Consider the following 26346-nt stretch of genomic DNA (forward strand, 5'->3'; position numbering starts at 1 on the left):
GCAGCCATTTTTATGCAAATGAAGCAGGGGGGATTTAAATCCCCACTTCATTTGCAATTGAGATGTGTCTAATTTGCATCCCTTTTACGGAAAACGGATGCAGGCTAGACACAACCTTAGAGATCAATAAGCCTTAGCTAAGAGGCAGAGGGCTTTTAGCTCATAGTGTCAAGGCACATGCATTGACCTCCAAAGGCCCCTGGTTCTATCCCCCCTGCCAATGGCTGGGGTCTCTCAGTATTAGGCTAGTCTCCCTCTTCCATTAGCCCAGCCACGCCCACTGCAGGGGAGCACAAAGCATCCTTGTTGCCCAGATGCATCTACCTTCATTGGCACACGGTGCGCTTTCTTTCAGTGCGCCACTGGCATCATTCAGCACTTATCACTATCCTAGGTCCGTGAAGAGGGACACGATTCGCTGCTGGCTTTGCAGGCAGCACAGCTGACACTGGAATCCAAACCAATTTCAATCTGCCACAACCAGCCTGCAGCAGCCAAAAGTGTATTGCAACCTTTCTTGCCTGGGCCTCTGATATGAGGGTGCGGTTTCAGAAGGCAGGTCAAAAGGGAGAACACAGGATCCCCCAAGTATCAGTGGGGACAGCCATGCTTCTTATGACAACGTCACTTGGGTAGGAACAGTCTCCTAACCTCTCTACAAGTGTAGACTTCTGACTGGTGAAAACCGCAGGCATCCTGAAGTTTCCCAGTGCAGTTCCACGCTGGTGTTCATAAATCGGTCTGAGGGGTTACAATCAAGTGGGACCATGGGCGGTGAGTTATATGGGCTTGTGGTGCCCATGTTCCAGCAATATTTGGAGCTGGGTCTCTCCCCTGGCCCTGCCTGGAGCGGGCCCCAGCCCCTACCTGCCAGCTCCGCCCCCCTCCCCCGTGCACCCCTGGCCCCGGATTGTCCCTGCTGTGCGCAGCGTTCAGTGGGCTCCCCCTTGCCGGTGTGCGCTGCTGCTGCTGGCGTTTACAGGTGAGCGGGAGACACCCGGGCGTGATGTGACATCATGGCCCGGGTATTAAAACTGCTTAGCGTGGCATTGCGCCGTGCGGCCTAGCTCCTGGTTCAGAGTCCGGGGACTTCTGGGGCCGGAGCGCAGACTCCGGCCCCACAAAGTGGAAGGCAGAAGGTAGGGGAGGGCAGGGAAGGGGTGGGAGAGGAAGGGGCTTGTGTGGAGGGGGAAGAACGGGGAAGGCACCAAGGGACAGGGTAGAGGAGAGACAAATGCCAGGAGGCCAAGTGCGGACAATGAGGAAAAGGGTAGGAGGGGAGGTGTCAGTGAGAGGGGGGACAGGGTGATGCTGGGAGAGGAGAGGGTAAGGGCATTGGGGGCTCGAGGGGGGAAGGCAGAGGAGACGCTGGGGGGGAGAGGGGGGCCCTGGTGCTGGGGGGGGGCGGGAGAGGGGGGCCCTGGTGCTGGGGGGGGGCAGAGGGGATGGGGGGGCTGGGGAGGAGGAAGATGGGGGCCCTGGTGCTGGGGGGGCAGAGGAGACGCTGGGGGGAAGATGGGGGGCCCTGGTGCTGGGGGGGAGAGGGGGGCCCTGGTGCTGGGGGGGGCCAGAGGAGACGCTGGGGAGAGGGGGGGGGGAGATGGGGGCCCTGGTGCTGGGGGGGGCAGAGGAGACGCTGGGGGGGGGAGATGGGGGGCCCTGGTGCTGGGGGGGCAGCGCCCAGGGCCCTGGCGGGCCGGTGGAAGGAGGGGCCGGGCATTGGCTGTGGCGCCCCTGGCTTGTGGGGGGTGACAGGCCCCGCCCCCAGCAGCCCGGCGGGCAGGACTACACCTCCCAGGAGGCCTTGCGCGGGCGGGCGGGGCTGTTTCCGCCCAGCGTGCCGCGCGCTGCTGTCGCGCCCCGACTCGGCCGGAGCCGTTGCCTGCGCCCCCCGCCCGCCCGCCGCGAGGAGCCGCGCGCCGCCCGCCATGTCGGCCCAGGCCCAGATGCGGGCGCTGCTGGACCAGCTCATGGGCACGGCCCGGGACGGTGAGTAGGGGCGGGCGGGGCCTGCCGGAAGCGCCGCGGCCTGGCTGGGGGCCGGCACCGGCCGCGCTGGGCCCGGGCCCGGGCGCCAGCCACGGCCCTGGGCGGGGCCCGATCCCGGGGCGCGGGGCCGCTTCTCCCCCCTCCCGGCCCGGGCCCGAGTCCGGCTCGCGGGCCCGATCTTCGCTCGCTCCCGTCCCGAGCCCGCGGGCGGCTCCGTATCCGGCACCGGAGGCTTCGCCGAGGCGCCCCAGCCCCTGGGCCGCGCGCTCTGCCCGGGCCGCTGGGGCGGCGGCTGCCCGCTCGGGCCCGCGTCAGACCCGGTGTCTCCCCCGCCGCCTGCAGCTCGCGCGCTCGTCTCTGTTTGTGTCAACCTGAGCGCCCACGTGCGGGACCTGGCGGACTCGTTATCCCAGGGAGCTGGGTCTGCGAGCGTGGAGCAGAGTAACTCACCAGACTAGGCTAGGTCTAGCCCGTGCAGCCTTTCTCTGGGACTCTGGAAACCTCAGCTGAGCATGCGGTTCTGTAACACAGGCAGCCTAAGCCTCCCCTAAAGCCAGCCTTGAGTGCCCCTGCTGCTGCACTGCAAGGTGAGCTGAAAGTCTGATGTTCCTGACTTAATATTTATCTGGAGCGACTTTCCAGCCATAAGCTTTACACACAGAAGCATGTTAGGTAGGTTTGTACAGAAACACTGAAGCTCATATCGGTTGCCAAGGACAGGAATGTTGCATCCTTTGCAAAACATTTTCCTGCTATGGTTTGTATTTTCTTTTCTACTGAGCTACTGAATATTTAAATTCATTCTGGCACATTAGCAGGGCTGTCCTGGTACTTTGCACTTTGTTTCGTAAGTGAATAAGTGCCTTTTCTTTCTTTGTGTATTGAGTTGCTTTTGAATTGCTTCCCATATTTTTATTTCATACAAACTGAACAATTGTGGCCCCTCTATTTTATTTATAAAGGTTCAGTGTATCTTTGCCTGCCTACATCAATCTGCAAGGGAGTTGCAGAAAAGCCTCATGTTCATCGAGCCGTGAGTCACAACCAATTTTTAAAGCTGTTATAACAAAAAAAGTGTTTGCTTTTTTTCACAAGTAATTTTAAGAGTGTAGCTTAGAAAGAAAGAACGAGAGAGAGAGAGAGAGAGAGAGAGAACCATTTTCAATAGACACTACATTAATCCTGGATGCATTGCAAATCCTAAACTATATTCATACTTTAGTATTACACATACCTGTGTCATATACACAGATTGGCTATAAAATTGTCACATACCATTGCCACTTTGCCTTTACTTTTATGTATCATTCCCCTGACTTCCTTACTGCAGGTGTGGGCAAGAAAACTTTTCCTTTAAAACTTTTCAACAGTGGGCATAAAATTCTGCAGCTGAGGTCTTGAAGAATGCAGAAGGGTATAGTATGTGTTGGAGCTCGCAGTGTGTATTGACTAACTTAGTTTCTTTTTTTTTTTTTTTTTTTTTTGCTTTTCTGATATTGTCTTGTTTAAGTGGCTCCCAAGTGTAAAATGTTTTCTGAGGGTGGGGAGGTGGGGTGGGAAGTACATGTTTTGTGCTCCAGGTCAGCACTTAAAAAGCTTCATTCCTCATATGGCCTCGGAAAGCACACTGCATATTTGGCTGTCCAAGTCAAAAGGACTGATGCATTAGCTTATTGGATTTGTAAATAGCAGTTGCCTGTAGAAATCGCCAGGCACAGCCCTGTTTTGTGATTCATGGCCCTCTGATAGCATGGGTTTCAATATCTTCTGCCCCTAGCTTTTGTATACTTAAAAAAGAAAGTAAGAAAATTGTCATGGCTATTAGCCAGGCTGCCTTTTTTTTTTCTTGCCTATGTTGTCTCTTTGCATAGGTAACAGACCGTGGGCACCATATTTAATGTGTGGTGAACTGATTATGTAAATGCAACATTCATATTTCTGTTGCCAATTATAAAAGTTCAAGAATAATTTATTCTCTAAGTTTTTCCAAACAATCTTGGGGAACAGGAACATGAAGTATTTTTAATCTGCATATTGAGGCGAAATGATCATACCAGCACCATCATGCTATATCAGCATTCTAATGTTTTCTTATTTAAACCCACACATGAATTTCAGGAGATGAAACCAGGCAAAGGGTGAAGTTTACAGATGATCGTGTCTGCAAGAGCCATCTCCTGGACTGCTGCCCTCATGATATCCTGGCAGGAACAGTAAGTGTCTATCTTGGTACAGGTTGAACCTCTCTAGGCTGACACCCTCGGGGCCTGACAGGTGCCGGACCAGGGGAGATCAATGTAGTAGCCAGTGGGTCTCTTTTTATTTTTATTTCGCTCTGGCAAATAAATGGAACAATGCTTGCAATGTTGCTTAATAATGTATGACTCTACTGATATGCCCTACATAAGCCTATGCCTAGCCAAGGCTGATTAGCTCTCTTCATAATAAAATGTTAGAGTTTGTAAACAATTTTACTGAATTGGCACAAGGAAATAAGTAGATAAACCCTAAAAATCATGCTTGCGCTTAGTGGCGTTAGCTACTGCTTGCTAGGCTCTTAGAAAACATTTCGGGGTAAATTAGAGATCAGTAGCAGCACAGAACATTGAGAGTCAGGACTGTAAATAAGCTTATGGGACTGTGGGAAACTTGGCCACCTCCATGATAAGTGGACATCCAGCTAACTAAAATGCTGGACCTCTTTCTCCCCTCTCCCTCCCCGTATGTAACCACAGAAAATTTCAGCAGTTGCACGTTTACTTAAATGCGTTTTAACATCCCTAGTGGAAGTTCAGATCACATCCTTGTGTCTATATATACTCATAGGAGATGCCAAAGTTAGGAAAGATCAACTGTCTCTGCAAATCCCAAAATGTACTAGTGCAAGAATTTCAGTATGACTAGCTGTGACGCGTGCATATCGCTGTTGAAAAAGTCTGTAGAATGATGTGGAAGTGGTCAAAAGTGAAGGGTTTTAGTAATCCTGTAACGGATGCTAAAATAGAACAGTCTTGCCGATTTGAGATACTTGGTGCCTCTGAAACTTTTTAAAGGGGACTTGTTTAATAAAGAATTATATGAACATAATTAATGTCAATGAACTAGGGTTTATGGAAAATAGATCCTGTCAATCTAATGTAGTACTTTGGTTGATAAAGGTATTAACATTCATGTAATATACTTGACTTCTGAGAGGCATTTGGTTTGGTACCGTATGATATTTTGATTTAAAAACCTAAAAAGCCACAAAATTAACATGTCAAACATTGAATGAATGAAAATCTGGCTAACTGATGAGTCTCTCGTAATTAGGGAATCATCACTGAATAGATGTGTTTCTAGTGGGATCCCACAGGGATTGGTTCTTGGCCCTGATTTAACACTCTTACCTCTGACCCAGAAGAATACATAAAACCACCATCACTGAAGTTTGCAGATGACCCACAAATTGGAGGAGTAGTAAATAATGAGGACCACAGGTCATGGATAGAGCCATCTGGATCACTTGGGAGGTTCAGTGCATGCCAACAATGTGTTTCAGTATGGCTAAATATAACGTATCCATCTAGGAACAAAAATCTGGTGACTGTAGGCTGAAGGACTCTCCTAAGGAGCAGGATCTGAAAAAGATTTGGGTGTCATGGTCAATGTTCCATCTAATTTTTTTCCATCCATTTGTGGAATATTTTTTTTACTTGCACCAATGCATGCTTGGATGTGCACCACTAGTAGAAACGTGCTGCCAGTTGTGTTGGTCGGCACCTGAATCTCTCCTAGTGCTGCGCAAGTGCTCAGCTTACAGGGTACACTGGTCATGGTAGATAATCAGCTAACCACCAATTCCCAGTGTGACACTGCAGCCAAAAATGCTAATGAGATCTATAGATACCTGAAATAGGAATGTATCGAGTAGTCTTAGCAACAGTGCAACCGCAGCTGGAATGCTGTGTCCAGTTTTGCTATCCATAATTCAAGAAGCGTGTTGATAAACTGGAGAGGGTTCAGAAAAGAACCACGAGACTGAGTAAAAGATTAAAAACATGTCTTGTAGTGATAAGCTAAATAGATTGAGCTCCTCGAGTTTAACAAAAAAAAGGTTGAGGTGACGATCACAATCTATAAGTGTCTACATGGGGGAATGAATGTTTGACAGTGGATTTTTCAGTCTAGCTGAGAGAGGTCTAACACGATCCTATGGCTAGAAGTTGAAGCTAGATTATTCAAACTGGAAATAAGGCATACGTTTTTCAACAGCAAGTGTAATTAATCAATGAAACAATTTGGATTCTCCATTACAGGCAGGTTTTAAATCGAGCTTATATGGTTTTGTAAAAGATCTGCTCTAGGATTATTGTGGGGCAATTCTCTGGCCTCTATTAGGTGTCTACCATGGTTCCTTCTGGTTTTGCAATGTATGACTCTTAAATGAGACACAAGATCACTGCCCTTTTTAGCCCAGCCTCTGTCCTTAGCAGACTGATCAAAGCACAGCTTTGGAACTCTAAGATGGTTTTTAAAAACCTTGTTTTTCTTCTATCTAATTTAATCCTCATCTTCCCCATCTTTCCAGTCTTACCATATATGGGCCTGTCCTCATGAACTCTCCAGGGAGAAACTTTGTTTTGATGGGGAATATATTAAAGTATGAATGGCAATTTGTAGTTCACTCTAATTTTGTCCCTAGGACTAGTTTGACTAAATAGCGTGATAATGTGTCAAAGTAGATGTTGTTTGATCTGCAGATGAAAAGAGGAACCCAGTCGTGTTTCCTAGCTTTTCTAGTTTCTGCCTCCTCTCTTGGGGAAAGATCTGGGTGTTCACTTCAAATGTATTTTGTAGGAGAAAAACGAGGCTGTGGAATTTTTATGATGCTAAAGAGATTTATGTATTCAAAAGTCTGTTAATTTGGGGTGGCTGAGGAAAGATGAAAAAAATCATTATGTAAAGTGGATGCCATGAGAGGTTGCTGAAATACAGTAATCTGGGATATACCTTCAAAAGAAAATGCAGCATGTTTTCAGTCATTGCCACACGAGCTAGACTGCAGCATGCTGGAGATGAATTCAAGTACCTGAAATCTCTCTGTAGCCTTGCTTTCTGACAGTAAAATTATTATAAAACCAGCCATTTAATATTACTATTGTCAAGTGAGGCTGCTTAAAATGCAGTAGCTATTCATAGCCTTTCCTTTTATTATGTGGGGGCTGGAGTTGGCATTTTTGGTGCTAACACAGAAAAGCTTCAGTGTTTAATCCTTAGATTGTAGGACTCCTAGACCATGATTTTGAGTAGGATCAACTGTAGGCTTTTTTGGCACTTGTGACAAATATGGCAACTTCCTGCAATATCATATTGAATTAAGTAAAGCTTATTGAATTAAGCACACTTATTTTAGGCGTTCATTGTATTATATGTGCAAATGTTTGCGTGTTATCATAGGACTATATTGAATATGTTGGGGTGGGGGGAATGTGACCAATGTAGACTCTGGGGAAGTGTCTTTTTTCCTTGGGCAAGTCACATCAGACAAGTTAGTTTTGAAAAATACTCTTAGTGATGAAGAATTCTTTTGATGGGAGTTACTGAACCTAAGGAAGATCTTGCTCCTTAGAAACACTTGTCAGCCATCCAGATCCTAGGGTAACAAGTGTGGGGAGGAAGTAAATCTCTGTTCCCTGTTAGTCATTTTGTAGCCAGATTGAGACATCAGTTGCATAGACCATCATGGAACAGATGGTAGTCCAGAGGCCATTGCCTGTAATTGACAGTGGTCATCTCTCCTAGCATAGAACTGTTTAATGATGGGGAAATATTGGCGCATGAAGATCGGCTGGTTAAGGTCTATGAAAAATGAACAATTCTGGGGCATTTTCTTGATCAGAAGGACCGGTGTTCTCCTGGGAAATCAGCTTGCCGTGCTGATGCCAAGTGCCCCACGAAAGCCTTCAGACATCTAGAATACCATAGAAAATGTGGAAGAGAAATTAAGGCTTCGCTTCTTATTGAAAGTGGAGTGATTGCCCCGGGGGGGGGGGGGGGGGTTGAGAGGTGCGTTGTTTTTCGTGAGATCTGGAGACAGAAGGGTAGAGTGTAGAGGAACTGGGGAACCTCTTGAAAGTGAGGACTTGTACCTCAGAGCTTACGTTTCCAGTCAGAGAAGTGTTAGCTCTGCTTGCAAAAGAAAGTTGTTGGGCCTTGTTTTCAGGTGAAGATGGTTCTAGGTTCTGACTGGACCTCCTTGTCTTGTGGAATTCCTTTGGCTGGTGTTGGGAAGGAATTCTGATAGAATGGCTCCACCAAATGGGAGGGGTGAAAGGATACTCGCTCTTCTGATATTGCAGAAAGCTGCAAGTGCCATAAACTGACTAGAAGCCATTCTAGATTCCCCAAAGAAAATGGGCTGGACATGATCTTCACATCTTGTTAGCCCTTCAGAGCTCTTTCTGGAGGCTTAATCGAAATGTTCACTTTTAAATGGTGGCTGTATTTGAAGACTACAGCCATGTCTCCATTTGACAGCTCAAGCCAAGAGTAAATGGCATCAATGACAAGTCAATTAGAACAGTTGTTTCATTGTGAAGAAACTAATGTGCTGATGTCACAGGCATTCATTTAAAAAATATTCCATCTCTTTCCAGTCTGTCTTTGATGTTCATGTGCTTGCTTCCTTCTGAAATTTTCAGTCCTCCTCCTCCTCTATACCTGTTCTGCTAGCAGACTCTCATGTGCCTAATAGAAACAAACTGCAGCTACAGGATTGTTTCCTTTAGATCAGACCTTTGTAGGTACTTCTCTGGGTGTTTTCCTCAGTTACTAACTAATTAATTTAGCGATATGTAGTTTTAATCTTAGTCTGTTTAGCCTCTCAACAGGGTGTACAGATACATAAACACCTCTGCAGCATGACTCTGCAGGCTATGTTGGAATGTGCTCTCCACTCTTACATGGGCTGGACCATTGGCTCTGGAGCTCTCCAGATAATAAATAAACTTTTTTTTCTATTTTAAAAAAACCGATCCAAGTGCTTGCCAGTAGATGCTGATAAATGCAGGGAAGAAACTGGAGGGATCAACTGTAAATATTTTAATTAAAACCTGAGAGCTCCTTAATTTTTTGGTTAACTATGGCAATAGATTTAAAAATTGGGAGCAGATGGTGGAAGTAACCGAAGCCCTTTATGGCAAGGAGGCAGTCCTACTTAGCCTTTTGTTAGTCAGATTAGTTTTAAATGACATACTTTACTTTTTTGTTTTTATTTTTTTAGTTATTTTCCTAAAGAAAGGTTGATTCTGTTGGTTGGTAACTATTAACATATGTTGATTCAACTAAACATAGCCTTACACTCACTACATTTTGTGCTTCCTTTTTGCTTACCAGGAGGGTGTACCATATGGATACACCTTTAAGCAGCTGTACAACTTGGCTTAAATTTATTCTTTGTATTTTTTATATTATTTGTTATGTTGGAAAATGGTGAATAATGGGTTTCTTATTTATTAGACTAATTTTTTTTTTTACCGTTGAGCTCTATTTGGATTCAAATGCCATTAAAACACACACAGATAACATTTTAGGTTTTTATTGGCTAAAACTACCTTTAAATATGCTGGATACATAAGAAAAATATTTAAATGCCAAACATATTTTGATAAACTAAGGAATTAGAGAATTCACCTTATTGTTCCTGGTCATCATGTCCTTTAATATTTTAGAACTAGTAGATCTCACCCTCTCACCCAGTTTTTATTCATAGATTAGAAGAGGAAAACAAGTTTCCTGCTTTTTCAACTCTTAGTTGGTTTCTTAACTTTAATAGGGTTCAAAAAAGAGCTAGATAGATTCGTGGAGGTTAGGTCCATCAATGGCTATTCGCCAGGATAGGTAGGAATGGTGTCCCTAGCCTCTGTTTCTCTGGAGGTGGGTGATGGGAGGGATTATGTGATGATTACCTGTTGTGATCCCTCCCTCTGAGGCATCTGGTATTGGCCACTATCAGCAGACGGGGTATTGGGCTAGATGAACCTTTGAATTACTCTTAACCAGGAAGCAGCAGCGGAGGCTGTACCTGCTTCCTTGGATACTTTCTCCGTTACTCCCATGTAAATGCATTTTTCTTGTTACCCTTTAATGTTAGGAGTCAGAGAACTAGTCCATCCTTCCTGACTCTATGAAGCCACATTTTGTTTGCATTTAGTCAAAATAGTGCTCCTTCAGAAGCACACAGCAGAATAATTCAGCCAAACACATCGCTTGTGGCCACTTCTCATGTTGGTAAATCAAGAAAGAAAATCAGTTTCGAAATCACCTTTAAGAGCGTGATACCTGAAAAGAGCATTTGCACAACTGCCAGTAGCTAAATATCAGAACTTGGTGCAGCCGTAGAGAGTTCTTATGTTGACCTCTTTATTTTCCCACAGCGCATGGACCTGGGAGAATGTACAAAGATCCATGACTTGGCACTGAGAGCAGATTATGAGATTGCAAGTAAAGAGAGGGACCTATTTTTTGAGCTGGATGTAAGTATTGTGATTTTGTTGTTTGTCTCTAAATAACCCTGTGTAATTTCTTAACATCAGACTGAGCGGCAGAGTCGACCTGACATTTCTGCTAATCTGTTTACTGTTTTCTAATTTGTAGTCCCTTTCCCCATGTCAGCATGATGCTGAATTAAAAAGTTAAGATTGAATTGTCATTTGCAAAACCTGCAAACAAAACGGAAACAGGCTGTATTCCTTGTCTGCTCAGAACTGCAGCTGCCCTCAGTGAGTCTGGAAAAATGCTCTGATGGGCTTCAATGGGTCAGTTCTCACATTAGAAACCTGCTCTGTCTAGTCGTACCTTTGCCAGCCTGTGCTTCGGCATTGATTTTGTGCATTGGAGCTGCTCGAAGGTAAAAAGCAATGCTAACTCTCCCAGCCTGGCTGCTCCTGTGTGTCTGGGTAGTGGTGTTCCAGGCACGAATCCCCTGCTAGCTCTCAGAATGCAGAGACCTGGTCAACCTAGACAGGGCAGCCTTCATTCTCCTAGATGTGGGCAATGTTGAAAATAAGGTGCAGTGACTCTGTTGTAGTTACTTACCTGAGAGGTGGGTGCGGTGAGTGAAATTCCCTTCTCGAAGCAGACAAGCAGCTGACTCTGAGTTTGCCTCATCTCTGTATCCTGAAAGTCAGTCATTTGATTCTGTTGTCTCTGCCCTAATTTAATTTCTATTGAAATCACAGAACCCTTCCCACTGCTCTTTCAACTGACTCTGCCTTCTGCTCTTTTATTAGCTCAGTGTTTTTTCTAGCTCAACCTGTAAATTTGTCTTCTCAACCATCTCATTAATTACCTGGCCCCCTGCCATTCTCCTCCCCCCTTTTGAGATCACTGATATCCTGGTCTCCTAGTTACCATTGCTTTTGCATCCGACCTCTCTGCCCTCGCACGAGGGCTATGGCTACTCTACAGAGCTTACAGCAGTGCATGCAGCTGCACCAGTGCAGCACTGCTAGTGCAGATGCTCTGAGCCAGCAGAGGAGAGCTCGCCTTATTTACTTAAGTTCTACCACACTAAGTGGTTGTATGTACCCAGCCTAAGAAAATACCAGATCTTGGCCCCTTAGAGGAGTAAGCGGCACTCTGAATTTAAAAAAAAAAAATACAGGGGTGTTTATATCACAGCCTCCTTTGTGGGGCAGTAGGTAAAACCCCACCTGTGCCACTACTTCCCAAGACAAACTAATGAAAGGGAAAAAACAGGCAGATCTCCCCCATCCTTTTAGAACTGTGTGGTCCCCAGTGTGGGTGCTGCTAGCATGAGACACACAGGAATTGCCATCCTGAATCAGGCCAGTGGGCCATCTGATCCCAGGTTGCAAATGTTGCCTTACATCCACTCAGGTATAAAAGGGAACTAGTGCGTTGTGATTTGTAAAGGAATATCCCGGGCTAGTTCTCAGTTGTGAGCGAGCCAGAGCCCAGCGAAAACCACCTGTAGTGACAGTTCTTGTTTGAACACGCAGGCTATGGATCACCTGGAGTCCTTTATCGCAGAGTGTGACCGGAGAACTGAGCTGGCTAAGAAACGCCTGGCTGAAACTCAGGAGGAGATCAGTGCTGAAGTGTCTGCAAAGGTATCGCTCTTCAGTTCAGCAGGTTAAAATGGGATTTCTAACAAGCCAGCCACAGCAGGGATGTTACAATTTTCAGCAGTTGCACATTTATCCGTGGGGTGGGGGCTTCCCTCCCCCTGCACTGCTGCCTTTGTATCAGGTGCCCTTTAGGGAGGATGGGGGGAGGCTGCAGCTCCCCTGTCCCATTCGTACAGGAACACTGCTGGCTGCTCCCCTTTGTCTGGGGGTTTGCTCCATTCCTCAGTCTGACTGGGGAGCGCAAGGGGCGGATGAACCTGAACCTGCTCCAGCTGGGAGACGTGTGAAGTGCCATGGAGAGGTGCTTTGCACCTGGCCTCAACCTGCTGCAGTGAGAGGGGGCTCAGGTAGTCCTGTCTCCTGGGGACAGCCTGCAGACTGAACCTCTCTTCTCCACCCCATCCCGGAGCAATGATTTAAATGCAGCAAAACAAAAGTTGAGTTAAGGACTTGAGCAATGCCGAGTCTCTAAATACAAGTGCTGGATGTTAACAAAGCATGAGACCTTTATACGGGCTGCAGATGTCCTGAGATCTTGGCCTGCTGGCGACCTCCCAAGTGCCAACCAAGGTCCGACAGCCCCATCCCTATTAATGACCCTGATTTTTCATTACTATTATTCCCCCCACACCACTTATGATTCTTGGGAGGACATTTGCTGTAGCAGTTCAACTTGGAAGCCAGTTGTGTATGTTCCCTGAGCTCTTGAGCACAAATCCAGTGCTCCTTAAACTTGTAACCAGCTGGTTACTCTGACTTGGAATCTTGCAAGCAGCTGTAGGACTTGATGGAAAACTTTGTCATTCACTGTAGATATTGATGTATCATCTTTAGCTGGGGCCAAGATAAAATAATAAGGATGCTGCCTGCAGCTGCTGCTTCTGCATACTGAGTCCTCTAAAGCGTTCCATCTCCATGTCGACATTCCGTGGCTTTCCTGATAGGTTGCAGATAGGCCTCAGCTCCAGTGAGGCTAGACCACTAGAGAGACTAACCTGTGTTAACGGTATTTGAATCATTACAGTTGAATTTGAGATACAGGTGATTCCTGTGGCGATGGGGAACGCGCTCACTATAAAGGTTAATGATAGCACAGCATACTGAAAGGGCGAACGGATTGAGTAGGTGATGTAGATCATACTGGAGCGTGACAAAGGACTTTGTGTTCTAAAAGTAAAAGTTCTGCCAGCTGGCACTATTCTGTTAGCCGGCCTGCATGAATGCTGAGGCGGAAGGTAATGTAAGCTTGCTCTGCTGCTAGTGGCGTGAGGTGCATTCAAACCAGTTCCAGGTTCAGATAAAATGTCAGTGAAACTTGCCGGGCTAGTTTAAAGACCTGGATGTTGAGACCCTTTCCTGTGTAATTATTTATTCCAACCCGTTAGTTACAACTTCAGACTGTGGTGTTACAATGCAAGGGAGGGAGTCCCCCCGAGGGAGCTGCCATTCACGCAGGGGAGTGGGCCTGAGGGAAGTTCCAGCCGTTGTTTAAAGATCCTGATAGCGGTGAGAGGCAGGCAGGAACAACAAGGGATCCGATGTGGGGCCTGCAAGCAAAGAACAGTTTTCTCTCCCTCGCTGGGGTGGACTGCTGGCGATTGGAGCCAGCCCTGGGGCATGATGGTGGTGGAGTGGCTTATCTATAAGTGTTCATAAAGAATTCACTGGTGCAAATCCCACAAGCTTTACAAGGTTCTTTGTCTTACTAAAAACAAACTCCTCTCTTTAGGCAGAAAAAGTTCACGAGCTGAATGAAGACATAGGCAAACTGCTGGCTAAAGCTGAGCAGCTGGGGGCTGAAGGAAATGTGGATGAATCCCAAAAGATCCTGATGGAAGTGGAGAAGGTCCGAGCAAAGAAGAAAGAAGCAGAGGTTTGCCAATCAACACTTCCTATGTTTTATGTAACGGTGAACTGAATTATTAAGCAGAGCACATAGTACCCAGCTGGGGAGCTTCCCAGCTCCATCTGCACAGTGGGTTAGCAAGGGATTGGCTCAGAGCAAAAAGATGAAATGTTCTCTGTAAGCTTTCATCTGTCTAACAATGCCTGCTGCCAGGTTTCTTTCTTTGAAGCAGCTGGTACTAGCCAGGATCAGAGCACGGATACTGGGCCAGATGGGCCATTGGTCTGATTCAGCCTGGCAATTCCTGTGTTCTTATTTGCACGTGGGTTTTTTAGGTCTTTTTTTAAAGCAAAAGATTGCACAGCAATAATAATTTCTCATACGGATTTCACTGTAGTGTGAGAAGTGGTTCAAATGTAGAGAATGAGATTGCTGTGTAAGACTCCCACTCCATGCTCTTTGAGGGTGGCGTGTGTGTGTGTGATGGTGGTTTCCCCTGGCTTTGAGCCATCTCTGCCTCTCCGCAGGAAGAATACCGCAATTCCATGCCTGCATCTAGTTTCCAGCAGCAGAAGCTGCGCGTCTGCGAGGTCTGTTCAGCGTACCTTGGTCTCCATGACAATGACCGGCGTCTCGCTGATCACTTTGGAGGCAAATTACACTTGGGCTTCATTCAGATCCGTGAAAAGTTGGACCAGTTGAGGGTAATCCAGTTATATTTTAAACCCCATCCTGCTGTCTTGGCCAGCAGAAGCTGGACATCTCTCCTGCGCCTGCTCATTCATTTAATTTGTTTTGTAACCCTCTGTCTTTGGCTTGTATGGAAACTCTACCCAGTCTTTGTTCTGAGCTGCTCTGAATTCAAGATCGATGAAACTTCAGGTAGAGGTTTGCCTAACCTCGCTTCTGGTTCTGCCCTGCAATGTTGCGAGATTGAAATTGTACCCATAGAGGGGCAGGGCAAAGAATGACACTAGGCTGGCTTCCGCCGTGTGCAAACGGAGCTCTTGGGGTGTTCTGAATTGAAGTCCCTAGAGTGGGCTGTAAGCAGCAATTCTTTTAAAAATGAGACACATTTTGGTTTTTAGTATTTTAGAGCACACTGGCCGACAGGTGAGAGGCCATCGGAGGTCAGATCAGCTGCTAGAAGTGGGCCTCACCCTGCCTGACTGAATTAACCTCATTATCTCTGGCCTTATTCTGGCCTGCATATTTATACCTGCCTCTGGACATTTCTACTACCTGCATCTGACGAAGTGGGTCTTTGCCCACAAAAGCTTATGCTCCAATACATCTGTTAGTCTATAAGGTGCCACAGTCGCTTCCGTGTACTGGTATACGTTAGCAATACTACAGGGGAAACATGGGACTTTGAATAAAGGGGTGGCAAGTAACGAAGCAGTTGCTTTTCACCTGTTAACTCTAACAAAGTCCGTACCATCTGTGTTCTGCTCCCTGGCCTTTGTCTCTTCTCACAAGCAGTTCTTTATGCCCTCAATATTTAAGAAGCATAAACAGGATGGCAAGAGTAATTATAAGCTTGTTAGTCTGATATTGATCCCTGGCAAGGTGATAAAGACTTGATTAATTAAGAATTAGAGGAGGAGGATATCATTCATGCCAGTCAGCATGGGTTTATGGAAATTAGATCCTGTCAAACCAACTTGATGTCTTATGAGATTACAGGTTTGTTTGATAAAGGTAATTGTGTTGATGTAGTAATATGCTCAGACTTCTGCAAGTTATCTGACATGATGCCATGCAACACCTTTTGATTAAAAACACTCAAGTGCTAAATTAACAAGGTTTGAGTGAAATTGTGCATGAGGAAGCTCATTGGACAGGTGTGTTTCTAGAGGGGTATCACAGGCATTGGTTTTTGGCTCTATGCCGGGGTAGTCAACAGACGGCCTGAGAGCCAAATGCGAACTGCCGGATGCTTCTGAACAAAACCTGAAACTTATCTTGCATTTTTTCTGAAGTCTGGATCTGGACCTTGACACACAATCATTGATTACCCCTGCTCTGTGCTATTTAACATTGATCAGTGACCTGAAAGAAAACACACAATCACACACCGATTGCAGATGACACCACAGCTGGGAGAGTTGTAAATAATGAGGTGGACAGGTCACTGATCCAGAATGATCTGGATCATTTGTTAAGCTGAGTACAAGAGAACAGAATGCATTTGAATGTGGCTAAATGTAAATGCGAGTATCCAGGAATAAAACATAGCTACAGATGGAGGGGATTCTATCCTGGGAAGCAGACATTCTGCAAAAATGTGACTCATGGTAGGTAATCATCTGAACATGAGCTCCCAATGCAATGCTATGGCCAGAAGGGCTACTGTGATCCTGGGCTACATAAACAGGGATATCTCAAAGGAGTAGAGGTGGTATTACCTCTAAATTTGAACTGGTCTGACTCTGGCTGAGTGTGTGTCTCCAGTTGTAGTGTCCACGGTGCAAGAAAGTTGTTGAGTTGGAAAGGGTTCAAAGTAGAGCCATGAGAATGATTAGAAGAGTAGAAAGCATGCCTCTGGCGTGATACATTGACCTCCTGGAGTCTGTTTTGCATAACATAGGGGAGAGGAAGAGGGTCATTTGATCCCAGTCTATATATTTCTTAATTGGCTCTTTAGTCCAGCTGACAGAAGTCTGACAAGATATAGTGGGTGGAATTTGAAGTTAGATGAAGCCAGACTGGAAATAAGGCATACCGAGGATTGTGGAGGAGTCTCCATTACTAGCCCTTTTAAAATCAAGATCAGATTTATTTTTTTTAAAGCTGGGTTCTAATACAAAGGAAATAATTTTGGGCAAGTGCTGTGGGTTGAATTTTATGCAGGTGGTCAGACATATGGATCATAATGGTTCCATTTGGCCTGGGAGTCTGAATCCTTTTCAGGCCACTAAAGAGACATAGGATGTGTTGGGAAAAGCAAATGTCTCACAAATCTTTTGAATTATTGTGTTTTGCTTCTAACTACAAGGTTCTCCCCCCTCTCCCCTGCCCTTAGTTTGCTCCTTTGTGTGTCTAACATAGCCAGTGAATTCTTTCTCAACTTAGAAAATGGTGGCAGAAAAACAGGAGAGAAGAAACCAAGATCGGTTGAGGCGGAGAGAAGAGCGAGAGAGAGAGGAGAGAATGGGCAGACGGTGAGTGAAAGCCAGCGAGCCTTTCCAAAGCATTGCTGTCATGGGCTGAAAGAAATCTGCTGAGGCATGGACAGTGGGGAATAATTATGTTGAAGCCATGTCTGGCTCATTCCTGGCACTATATTGTGAGCTCCTAGCAGTGCATTTGATGAAAACACACTAGATATGATTTGAATCTTCAGCTGCATTGATGAAAACGAGAGGCTCCTCCGGACTTTCAGGCCTTTTCTTATCCCCTGCTGAAGAAACCAAGTCTCAATGCACGTTTTCAACTACAGCCCAGTCTCTGTCCTTCCTAAAATACTGACGTGGTGCAGTTGTCTCTGCTCCCACCATGCACCTGTTCTATGGATGGACAGGTTAAGATGTAGCACTAATTGTTGAGCAAAGATGTCCAGGCAGTGAACAGCTAGCAGGCATCTTCGCTTATTCAGCAGCCTTTCGTACCTTTCCAGTGAGGTGCTTTTGACTTACCTTTTGGGGCACAGCAAGAGAAATCCCAGAGGGTGCTTGCTCTTCTTGGTGGCTTTCAGCTGTGGGTGGTTCTTTGTCGCCTCCTTTTCAAAATGGATAGAAATGCCTTGGGCGGGTGAACCAACGTACACTACTGTCTCCTTGTCATTTGACCCAGAAATGCTCTGTTCCTGTTTCCGCCAGTATGATTGACAGACAAGGGTATTCCAAGGAATACCAGATGGCTTAAGCACTGCCTGGACAGCATGATGGTGCTTATTGGCAGGTGGCAGCCTCGGGGGCAACTGGCAACTTCTGCCTGCCCCATCAGCTGGCAGTCTCCCATTCTCTGTGAAAGTGCCCCACAGTCTATGGGCACTTCTGCATGCGTCTCTGCAGCGAGAACCCCAATATAGGGTCCAGAGAGTCCTTTCCTTGCCTTTGGGTGGCCACAAACAGCTGTCAGCTCTCAAAGACCTTGCTTCAATCATCCTGCTTTTGTGGCAGTTAAGAAACGCAGCTGCAATGTGCAATTCCTCGGACCGATCAGAGGGGCTGCCATGCTGAATTGCCAGGCCTGCAGCCATAGAAATGCAAGGTTCCTACAGTCCAGCTGCCTCCTGGTAACCTATCCCTGTGATCCACCCCATGCCTTGCCAGAGTCCTTTCCAGGGTAGCCTCTCAAGGGAGGAGCTTGTTTCTGCCAGAAACTCACCAAACCTGACCAGGCTGCCTTGAAAAACTGCTTGGAGTTTCTTTGGTCAGACTATCCTACTATGTTGGTTCAGTTCCCCCAGAGGCTGCTTCCTCTCAGCTTCTCCTGACTTACATTCTTCCAAAAGCCTGGTTCTTGAGGGTTGGGAGGGACAGGCTAATGGCCCTTTGTGTGTGGGATTGCTCATGTGCCACCTGTGAGTGTTGGACTCTACACTAGAACCATAGTGCTTCTGCTGAGCGCTTAAAGTGTTGGCCTAGAACCTTGCTTGGTACCAGCAGGCTCCCCATATGGCTTTGCCGAGCAAATACCGCAGCCCTTCCTTAGCCTGTGACCCTTACAAAGCATACATACCCACCCCTGTGACCCTTACAAAGCATACATACCCACCCCTCTGAGAGCTCAGGCTTCTTCCAGAGAATCGGATAATGTTCCCTTCAAAAGCACTGACTACTAGATTCCATACCTGCTAGCGTGATGGTTTTATTTGAAGATACAGTTGGGAGCACCAGAAATGATGTTAAGCATTGCCTGTCTATAGCAAGGGTCTGCTATTCTATCTGTCAAGTTGAGTTACATCACAGGAGTGAGACAACATTGTGTTTTTTTTTTTTTTTCTCATGTATCATCTGCCTCTTAAGCCTGACTTAAGTCAGCACCGTCTCAGCATGTGCTACATCTGCTTAGTTCCCAAGTTCAGTTCCAACCTTGTTACTGTTCTGTTGGCTGAATTCCCTTTTTATCTTTCAGTGCTGTAATTGAATGATAACATTTCCTCATGGATGAGTTACGATGCATACCGGCTTCAATAAAATGTGCCCTCTTGGTTCCTCCTTTAGCATAGGGTTTTGTCCTCTTAGCCAGGGATTGTTTAATGGTGCCCGTTTAAAACAAGATTTCCCCCCCATCATTCAACACTGCTTTCATGTCATTTTCTGTTAATAGACGTTAAACTGCCAAAAGGGAGTTGTTGCGCAATTAAAGGATGAACATGTAAACTTAAGTCTAAGCTGTTACGCAGCTCCTTATAGGAGCTTTTAAAAAAAATCATGATCCCAAGAAATCTCTACTTCATGTGTCTAAGGCAGTGGTTTTCAGCCTTTTTTCATTTGCAGATCCCTAAAAAACTTCTAATGGCGGTGCAGATGCCTTTGGAAATTTTAGATGTAGACTGTGGACCCCAGGTTCAAAACCACTAGTCTGTACTAATGACAGTTTTTCACGGACCCTTAGGCATGGTCTGCAGACCCTTCGGGGTCCATAACCACAATTTGCGACCCACCGGTGTATGTCGTTAGACAAACGCTGTTACCAGAAAGAGCATGCATGCTCCACACTGCAGCAAATGGTGTGTGTTGGCTTTGCATATAATTATTGTGAGGCATCTAAAACCAAGTTAGACCAATGCATTTTTTTTGAAGTTGAACAAGCCATTGATGTACGTTTGATTTCCACTGCACTGGTGGTCCCCGTTGAGGGGCCGAGTTACTTTGTCTGCTGCACTGTCCTTGAAAACAGCTATTACAGAATAGCTGATCTTACAAAACCCTGTAGTGATGTCACAAATTTTCTTTGTTGTTCATTCTCTGAAATCAACTTTGCTCTCCTCTTTCTAGGTCTGGCTCCAGAAATAGAGATCGCAGAAGGTGAGTGTATACATCTTACAAAGGCTTCTTCAAATGTAGCATGTCCACATGCTCATTCCCACCTAATGTTGTTTGGCACCTAGATACAGTGATCAGAAATCTTGGAATAGTCAGTAGCTGCCCCGATGCTCCAGACCCACTTGCTGCCCTCATTGAATGAAAGTGAGAGAGTCACAATGCGTTTTGAGGGTCTTCCTTTCTCTAGTTTCTAAAAGTGGTCTGTGTGGGCAGAGGAATGCAGGAACTTGAGAGGAGTGCCGACTACTCTCAGCATGTTCATTCTAGCATTTTAACAAGTGACTACGCGGGACGCCTGTTCGCAGCAGAGTGTCTGTATCGTTTGTGTTAGCTTTGCAGTCCCATTAATGCAGTTTGTAAGTACAAAGTCATTGGGATTCCAGCAACTGCAGATGGATGCCAGATATGCCTGGCGCATCTGCACAATGGCACTCTGGACCAGGAACCATTTGGTTACTGTTTAACCTTCCTTAGAAGTGTATTGGTGCCCTTTGGTGCTTGTTTTGGGACAGATTTAAACGACTTCACTTTGTAAAGTGCAGCATTTTCATAGGAAAGAGTCCATTTTCAGTCTGTTTAAAGATCTTGCATGGCACTCCCTGTGACGGAGTGAGGATTGTGTTTGCTCTGTTTGCTTTGTTGTAATATGTGATTTCTACTGTCCTGTGCTGTTCTGCAGTAACTGTGTGCATGCCTCTGTTTCCCCGGGCCCTACACTGGCACCCGGCTGGGGATGGGAATATTGGGTGTGGCTCTCACTGAGAGGGATGCTGCCTCATCTTAGCACTGTACTTAATGGCTCAGGCTCTCTCGTAACCTGAGCCTAGGTGGGGGGGGGGAACAACCAGCTGACACCTTGCCCAGGAATCTGAACAAAATAGGAGACAGGGCTGGGCCCAGTTGCTGGGCGAGGGGTGAGTGGCTCTCGGCTAGTGGAAGATGCTGGGTGTGGGCTCTATGCCCCCCTCTCAAAGCTGGATTGTATTGCCTGCTTCTTGTTCCTGTGTTAACAAGTCTGTGCTACGCTGTGTCCCTGTCACCGAGTAAACCTGTTCTTCTTGCATAGAGCCTGGTGACTCCTCCACATTCTGACTCTCCCTATAGCCACTAATTCCTCAGCTCCTCTTTCCTTTGTGTGGATCATATTTCTGATTGCTGGACTATGCTTGAATGGGCATTGAGGTTGGGAGCTTGCTAGTTAATTCCCCGTTTAGAATTTACCAGCATTGGGTTCTGTTGATCACACTCTGGGCCAGGATGGTGCACGCTCCCTGGGCTGGGCTGGGCTAGGCTAGGCTGCTTTCTACTTATGAAGGATCTGTACTGACACATAACTGAAGTTGGCTGCTGCCGCCTCGTCAGATGTTCTGTTACTCGTGACCACGTTGGCAGGGTGATGTCTTTGTGTACGGAACCTGGGCGTTTGAGACAGCTTGTATGTTCTCTCAGATCCCGGTCTCGGGACAGGCGGCGAAGGCGCTCACGATCGACTTCCCGTGAGAGACGGAAGTCCCGCTCCAGGTCCCGTGAGCGAGACCGACACAGACGCCATCGGAGCCGCTCACGCAGCCACAGCAGAGGTCACCGCCGGGGTTCCAGAGACAGGAGTTCAAAACACAAGTATGTACTCCCTGCACACAGCACCACTGTGGGGACTCGTTGGTAGGAATGGCCTTTCCCCACAGGCATAAGGGGAGCAGGACTGACTTTAGAGTTAGGAACTAAAGTTTCAAAGTTTTTTCGTTTGTGGACCTCTACACATTTTTGAAGAGTGCTATGGACCCTTTGGAAATCTTAGAGCCTGCAGACCCCCAAGGCTCAGAAAAGCACGGGTTGAAAATCATTGGTCTATGAGAACTGTGACTAACTCCCAAGCCTATGAAGCCCTTTCCTATGGTTATCTGCAGATGGGGGGGCTGGGGAGCAAGTTGTTGTGTAATGGAGTCCCAGCATAGAGAGAGGTGTCTAGGGAAACCAGTCCCTCCCTCATGCCTCTGTAGGAAAAAGCCAAAGACCCTCCTGGGGTGAATCTGGAATTTCCCTCTTGGCCTGTGAAAAGCAAATTAAAAGGGATATTGGGCATCAGGGTGCATCTAAAAGTATGCACCTCAAGGGTGCAGAGTGCTTGTAAGCTCACAGGCCAGGGGCCTGAAAGCTGATCCTTTTGTGCGCACATCACCAGGTTTTTTGCCTCAGCATGCTCCGATGGTGCTCTGAACAGCTTGGAGGCGGCTGTTGAGCACCACATCCCCTCCTTGGACCCAGCTGAGTACAATGCAAGTGACACACAGGGCATTCCACACACTCTGTGGGACTAAAAGGCATCAAAGGGGTTTTATGGCTATGTGAGGGGGAGGGAAAGATGCAACACAGAGAAAAGTAGGTCTGTTAAAATACATGAGGGGGGATGAAAATAATGTTGCCTCTCAAATGACTGAGATACTAAAGTCCTTTTTTAAATCTGTCTTGAACATGGAAAAATAAAGAAAAGAAGTTTGGACAATTAGGAAGTGAGGAAGAGCCTGTAATAACTATTGCTAAAGAGCAGGTAAGGGAACCCTTCAGAAAATGTGAATGTATACAAACCAGCCCCCTTGGATAAACATGTGCCGTACCAAACCTGCTGTTCCAGTGACACGTATTTCTGACAACTCATGGACTGGGGAGGTGCTGGATGATTGGCAAACAGCTGGCGGCATTCCCGTTTCTAAAGAGAGAGTCGGACAATTACTGTTCCATTGGGCTGACTTCTCCCCTTAGCAAAGCAGAGTTCTCCGAACACCTGGAGACTCATGGAATTACAGGCAAAAGGCCCCATTGCGGGGAGAGATTCAGTGATACACTACCTCAAACAGGGCTGGCAGCTTGTGGGGGGCTGAAGAACAGACGTGGCGATGAAGGCAAAATGGTGGCTGTAATGAATCTGGGTTTTATGGAAGCCTTTGCAATAGTGTCTCAGCCTTGCCTTCCAGATTGTTTGCATTTACATAAAACCCTGTGGTGGCTGCAGAGGAAACATTTCTGTGCCCTACGAGCTCTAGAATAAAATGCTTCCCATGCTCTTTTGAGGTACCAGGAGTGTAAGAACCTGATGGGGAATAGCACCTTTTGAAGGGTGCATGATGATTATCTGGCTCTTGGCAGTCAGCCTAGGTCACTACTGGAAGGCTGATTCTTAAGGTTGGGTCTGAGAAGCTAGTATACTTAATTCGGCATAGGCTGAAGTAGTCAAGCCTTGATGAAAATCCCTGCTATCTTATGACCGCGTGTGCTAGCAGTGGTCCCTGAGTCCAAAGTTACAGCTCTGTTTTGAATTAGAGGGTGCTGGCAAAACTGACATTTCTCGAGGCAAAGTACCAAAAGTCCAGACTACACAAGCATTTGAGCTCAATGAGGAGAGTCCGTTTAAGTTAAAGGAGCACTCCAGGCAGAAAGCCGCTATCTCAAAAAGTGCTGTCAGACACAGAAATAGAGCTAAGTTAGGGGAGCCACACACCCTTTGAGGTCATCCAGCAGACCTTGGGGGAAAACACCCTAAAGAGTCTCTAGTGTCAAGCTATTTAGGGGGAGGATGCAAAGCTCATATGTTGAAAAAATGTTACTTGACTTATACAGTCATGGTGACTGTTAGGCAAAACTCACCAAGAGACCACCTGATCTTTCAGTTCGCGACAGGGTGACTGATCGGTGACCTAAGCACCTGCCTCCTGAGGCATTGTACTTTGTTTCCTGATAGGAATGGCTCTTTGCCATCAAGTGTGCATTCATAAATGTTTTTAGACGCAAAGTTTTACAGTGATGGTTTGGTTTGTACTTCAGATCCTCTAGAGGCCGGTCTTCAAGAGCAAAGTCCCGAGACAGAGAGGAGAGAGAAGAGCTCTTCTGAAAGATGGCATGAGAGCACAAATGGCAAATCTTGTCCCAAGAGATCAGACGAGAGAGAAGCTGGCGAGATCTGAACTCAGATGATCTGTATTGCACTGTAAATAGTCTGATAAACATTCTACACAAAGCCTAAATTTCCCATTTATATTAACTGAGTACAGCTCATCTTTTGTAGTTTTGAATTTTTACTATTGGGCAGATAGCTGTGAGTTTGTAAAGATACAGAGTTCCGTACTGTTTACCAGGACTTTGTTTTAGTAGGAATAAATAAATCTGATGAATTGATTTCAGCACAGGTCAGTGATTTACACATGTATTGGTTGGCATGACCCAGTGAATGCAGCAGTTAGAGCTAGTGCTGTGGTTGGAAACGTAGCCTGCCGTCTCATTTGTAATACTTATGCCCTTTCGGAACATTCACTTGCCCCTTCGCACAATTGGAGTTTGAGAACATCAGTAGCACCGGTGCTACCTCAGTTCACATTTTCCCTTTCAGTTTGGGCACATTTAGAGTAACTTAAGATTTGTCTTGCTTTTTTTTAAGTGCTTAGCAACTCACTTTGCATTTCCAGTGTTTGAGAAACATCTCAGTATTCCAGCTAATTTGGGACAAATAAAACTTGCCCATAATTTCCCTCTTGAACAACTTCAGTTCATCTTCATGACAATGACCAACATATTTGGGCCTATCCTTAATAATATTTTCAGATAACACAGGCCTTTTATTCTAGGTAAGTGAAAAACAATATCTGGGTTGATCTTTCTGTAATGGAGTTCATTTGGCATTTACAACTAAAGCGAAAGGAACCTGGTCTATAACAGTGTGGGAAGAGTCGAATATCTGTAACTAGATGCATTTTAAAATTAGGGAGGAAACTTCTCAGTTCCCTGTGCCAGCCACAGTGGTGACCACAAGGATTAAGCTATTGTGAAATTACCCACAGAATAACATCAGCTAGTATGTGCAGAATCATGAACTAAAGCAATGTAACTGTAGCCACTGCTGTCCAGTTTTGGCTTCTCGGCCTGCCCATTAATTTGGCAAGGCAGGTATCTGAAATTAACAGTTAAATCTCACCATTTTCCCATAGTGGAAGCTTAAAGTATTTGTAAATACTCATGCATTAGTGGGGCCAGAATTTTGGGGTTTTCCAGCCATTTTTTCCCTTGCTGAGCCTCTGATAATTCACTTAATTCTTTGATTTCCTTTGATTTGTGGGGGAGTGAGGTTTTCTTGTTTTTTGCAGAGGTGCAGAGTTGTCCTAGATGTGTTAGTCTTCTAGATGCATGTTTAGGTATTGGGGGAATCTAGTTCCTTTTTTGTTTTACAACTAATATGTATTTTAATTATTGCTTTGTAATCTCTGTGTATCACAGTTGGTGAGCTCCTGCTTTTCAGGGCTCTTATTTACAAGGTCATCATTAGAATAAATTAACCTGTGATGAGTGAACATCACAGATTGGCAGTTGATATGCTGGACCCACCTCTTGTGTTTAGCTACACCTGCAGCTCCTGTTGAAGTCAGTGGCAGAAGTGTATATGTTGCCGAGGGCAGGGCCTGACCCAGCGTATTTCCTTTCTAGGAACATAAAGGACCTAATAACAAATAACTCTAAAGCTGATCTCACAAGTGTAATGGAGTGTTAGAAAGGAATCCACCATGCATTGACTGGCTGTATGTTGCAGTTTATCATGTTGGAACATTTTGTTCTTATAGCACCTCTGCTTGAGGAGTTTTGGTCTAAGTATAAAAATGTAAGTACAATATGCTGTTCTTTTGCCAGTCTTACTCACATTAAAGATTTATGTTTGTGGCTTGGAGTGGTACTCTGGCTTTTGTACACTAGTCTAGTGTCTGCAGTCTGCTGAGGTTGCACTGACATGGTCCCAAAGTCCTCTGCCTCACCGCTACGTTCTGCCAAGTATACATTTGGAAAAATCTTTGTATAAGCCCTCTAGAGACCAGCACTGATGGCAACCCTGCCCCATGGCATAGGGAATAGAATGTCTGTCGCTTGTACACAAACCATTGCTGCTTTTATATTGTTTGAAAAATGAACAAGCTGCTACATAGGAAATGGGCCTCACCCTCCCTGACTGAATTAACTTCAGTATCTCTAGCCTTATTCTGGCCTGCCTATTTATACCTGCCCCTGGAAATTTCCACTACATGTATCTGACGAAGTGGGTCTTTGCCCACGAAAGCTTATGCTCCAATATATCTGTTAGTCTATAAGGTGCCACAGGACTCCTTGTTGCTTTTGCAGATCCAGACTAACACGGCTACCCCTCTGATACATAGGAAGGAGTGCACGCCTTCGCTGACTTGAGCTCCAGCCAGCTCCAGGGAGCGTTCAGTGGGAAAAAACTGCATGGACAGACAACTGCCTCCAATCTCTGTACCTGCCTGCTACTGTCACTCAATCCAAAAGGGTTGTTACTGTGCCTTTCCACAGCATGTGCTGGTCAGCGTTATGTTGAATTTTCACTGTCAGT

At 46.0% G+C, this 26346-nt stretch overlaps 1 protein-coding gene across 1 annotated transcript; it reads left to right on the top strand.

Annotated features, from left to right (window-relative positions):
- Window positions 1-1831: 1831 nt before the first annotated feature.
- On the top strand, window positions 1832-25666 carry LUC7L (LUC7 like). Its single transcript, XM_075899154.2, is given in 11 exon segments — window positions 1832-1989; window positions 4108-4202; window positions 10407-10505; window positions 11994-12104; window positions 13852-13995; window positions 14496-14672; window positions 17044-17132; window positions 19917-19946; window positions 21414-21584; window positions 23784-23822; window positions 23824-25666. Coding segments are annotated over 11 exon segments (1116 nt in total). The 5' UTR covers window positions 1832-1928; the 3' UTR covers window positions 23924-25666.
- Window positions 25667-26346: the final 680 nt, after the last annotated feature.

The sequence above is a fragment of the Pelodiscus sinensis genome, chromosome 15 (assembly GCF_052426305.1).
Source record: "Pelodiscus sinensis isolate ZL-2025 chromosome 15, ASM5242630v1, whole genome shotgun sequence".
Taxonomy (NCBI): Eukaryota; Metazoa; Chordata; order Testudines; family Trionychidae; genus Pelodiscus; species Pelodiscus sinensis.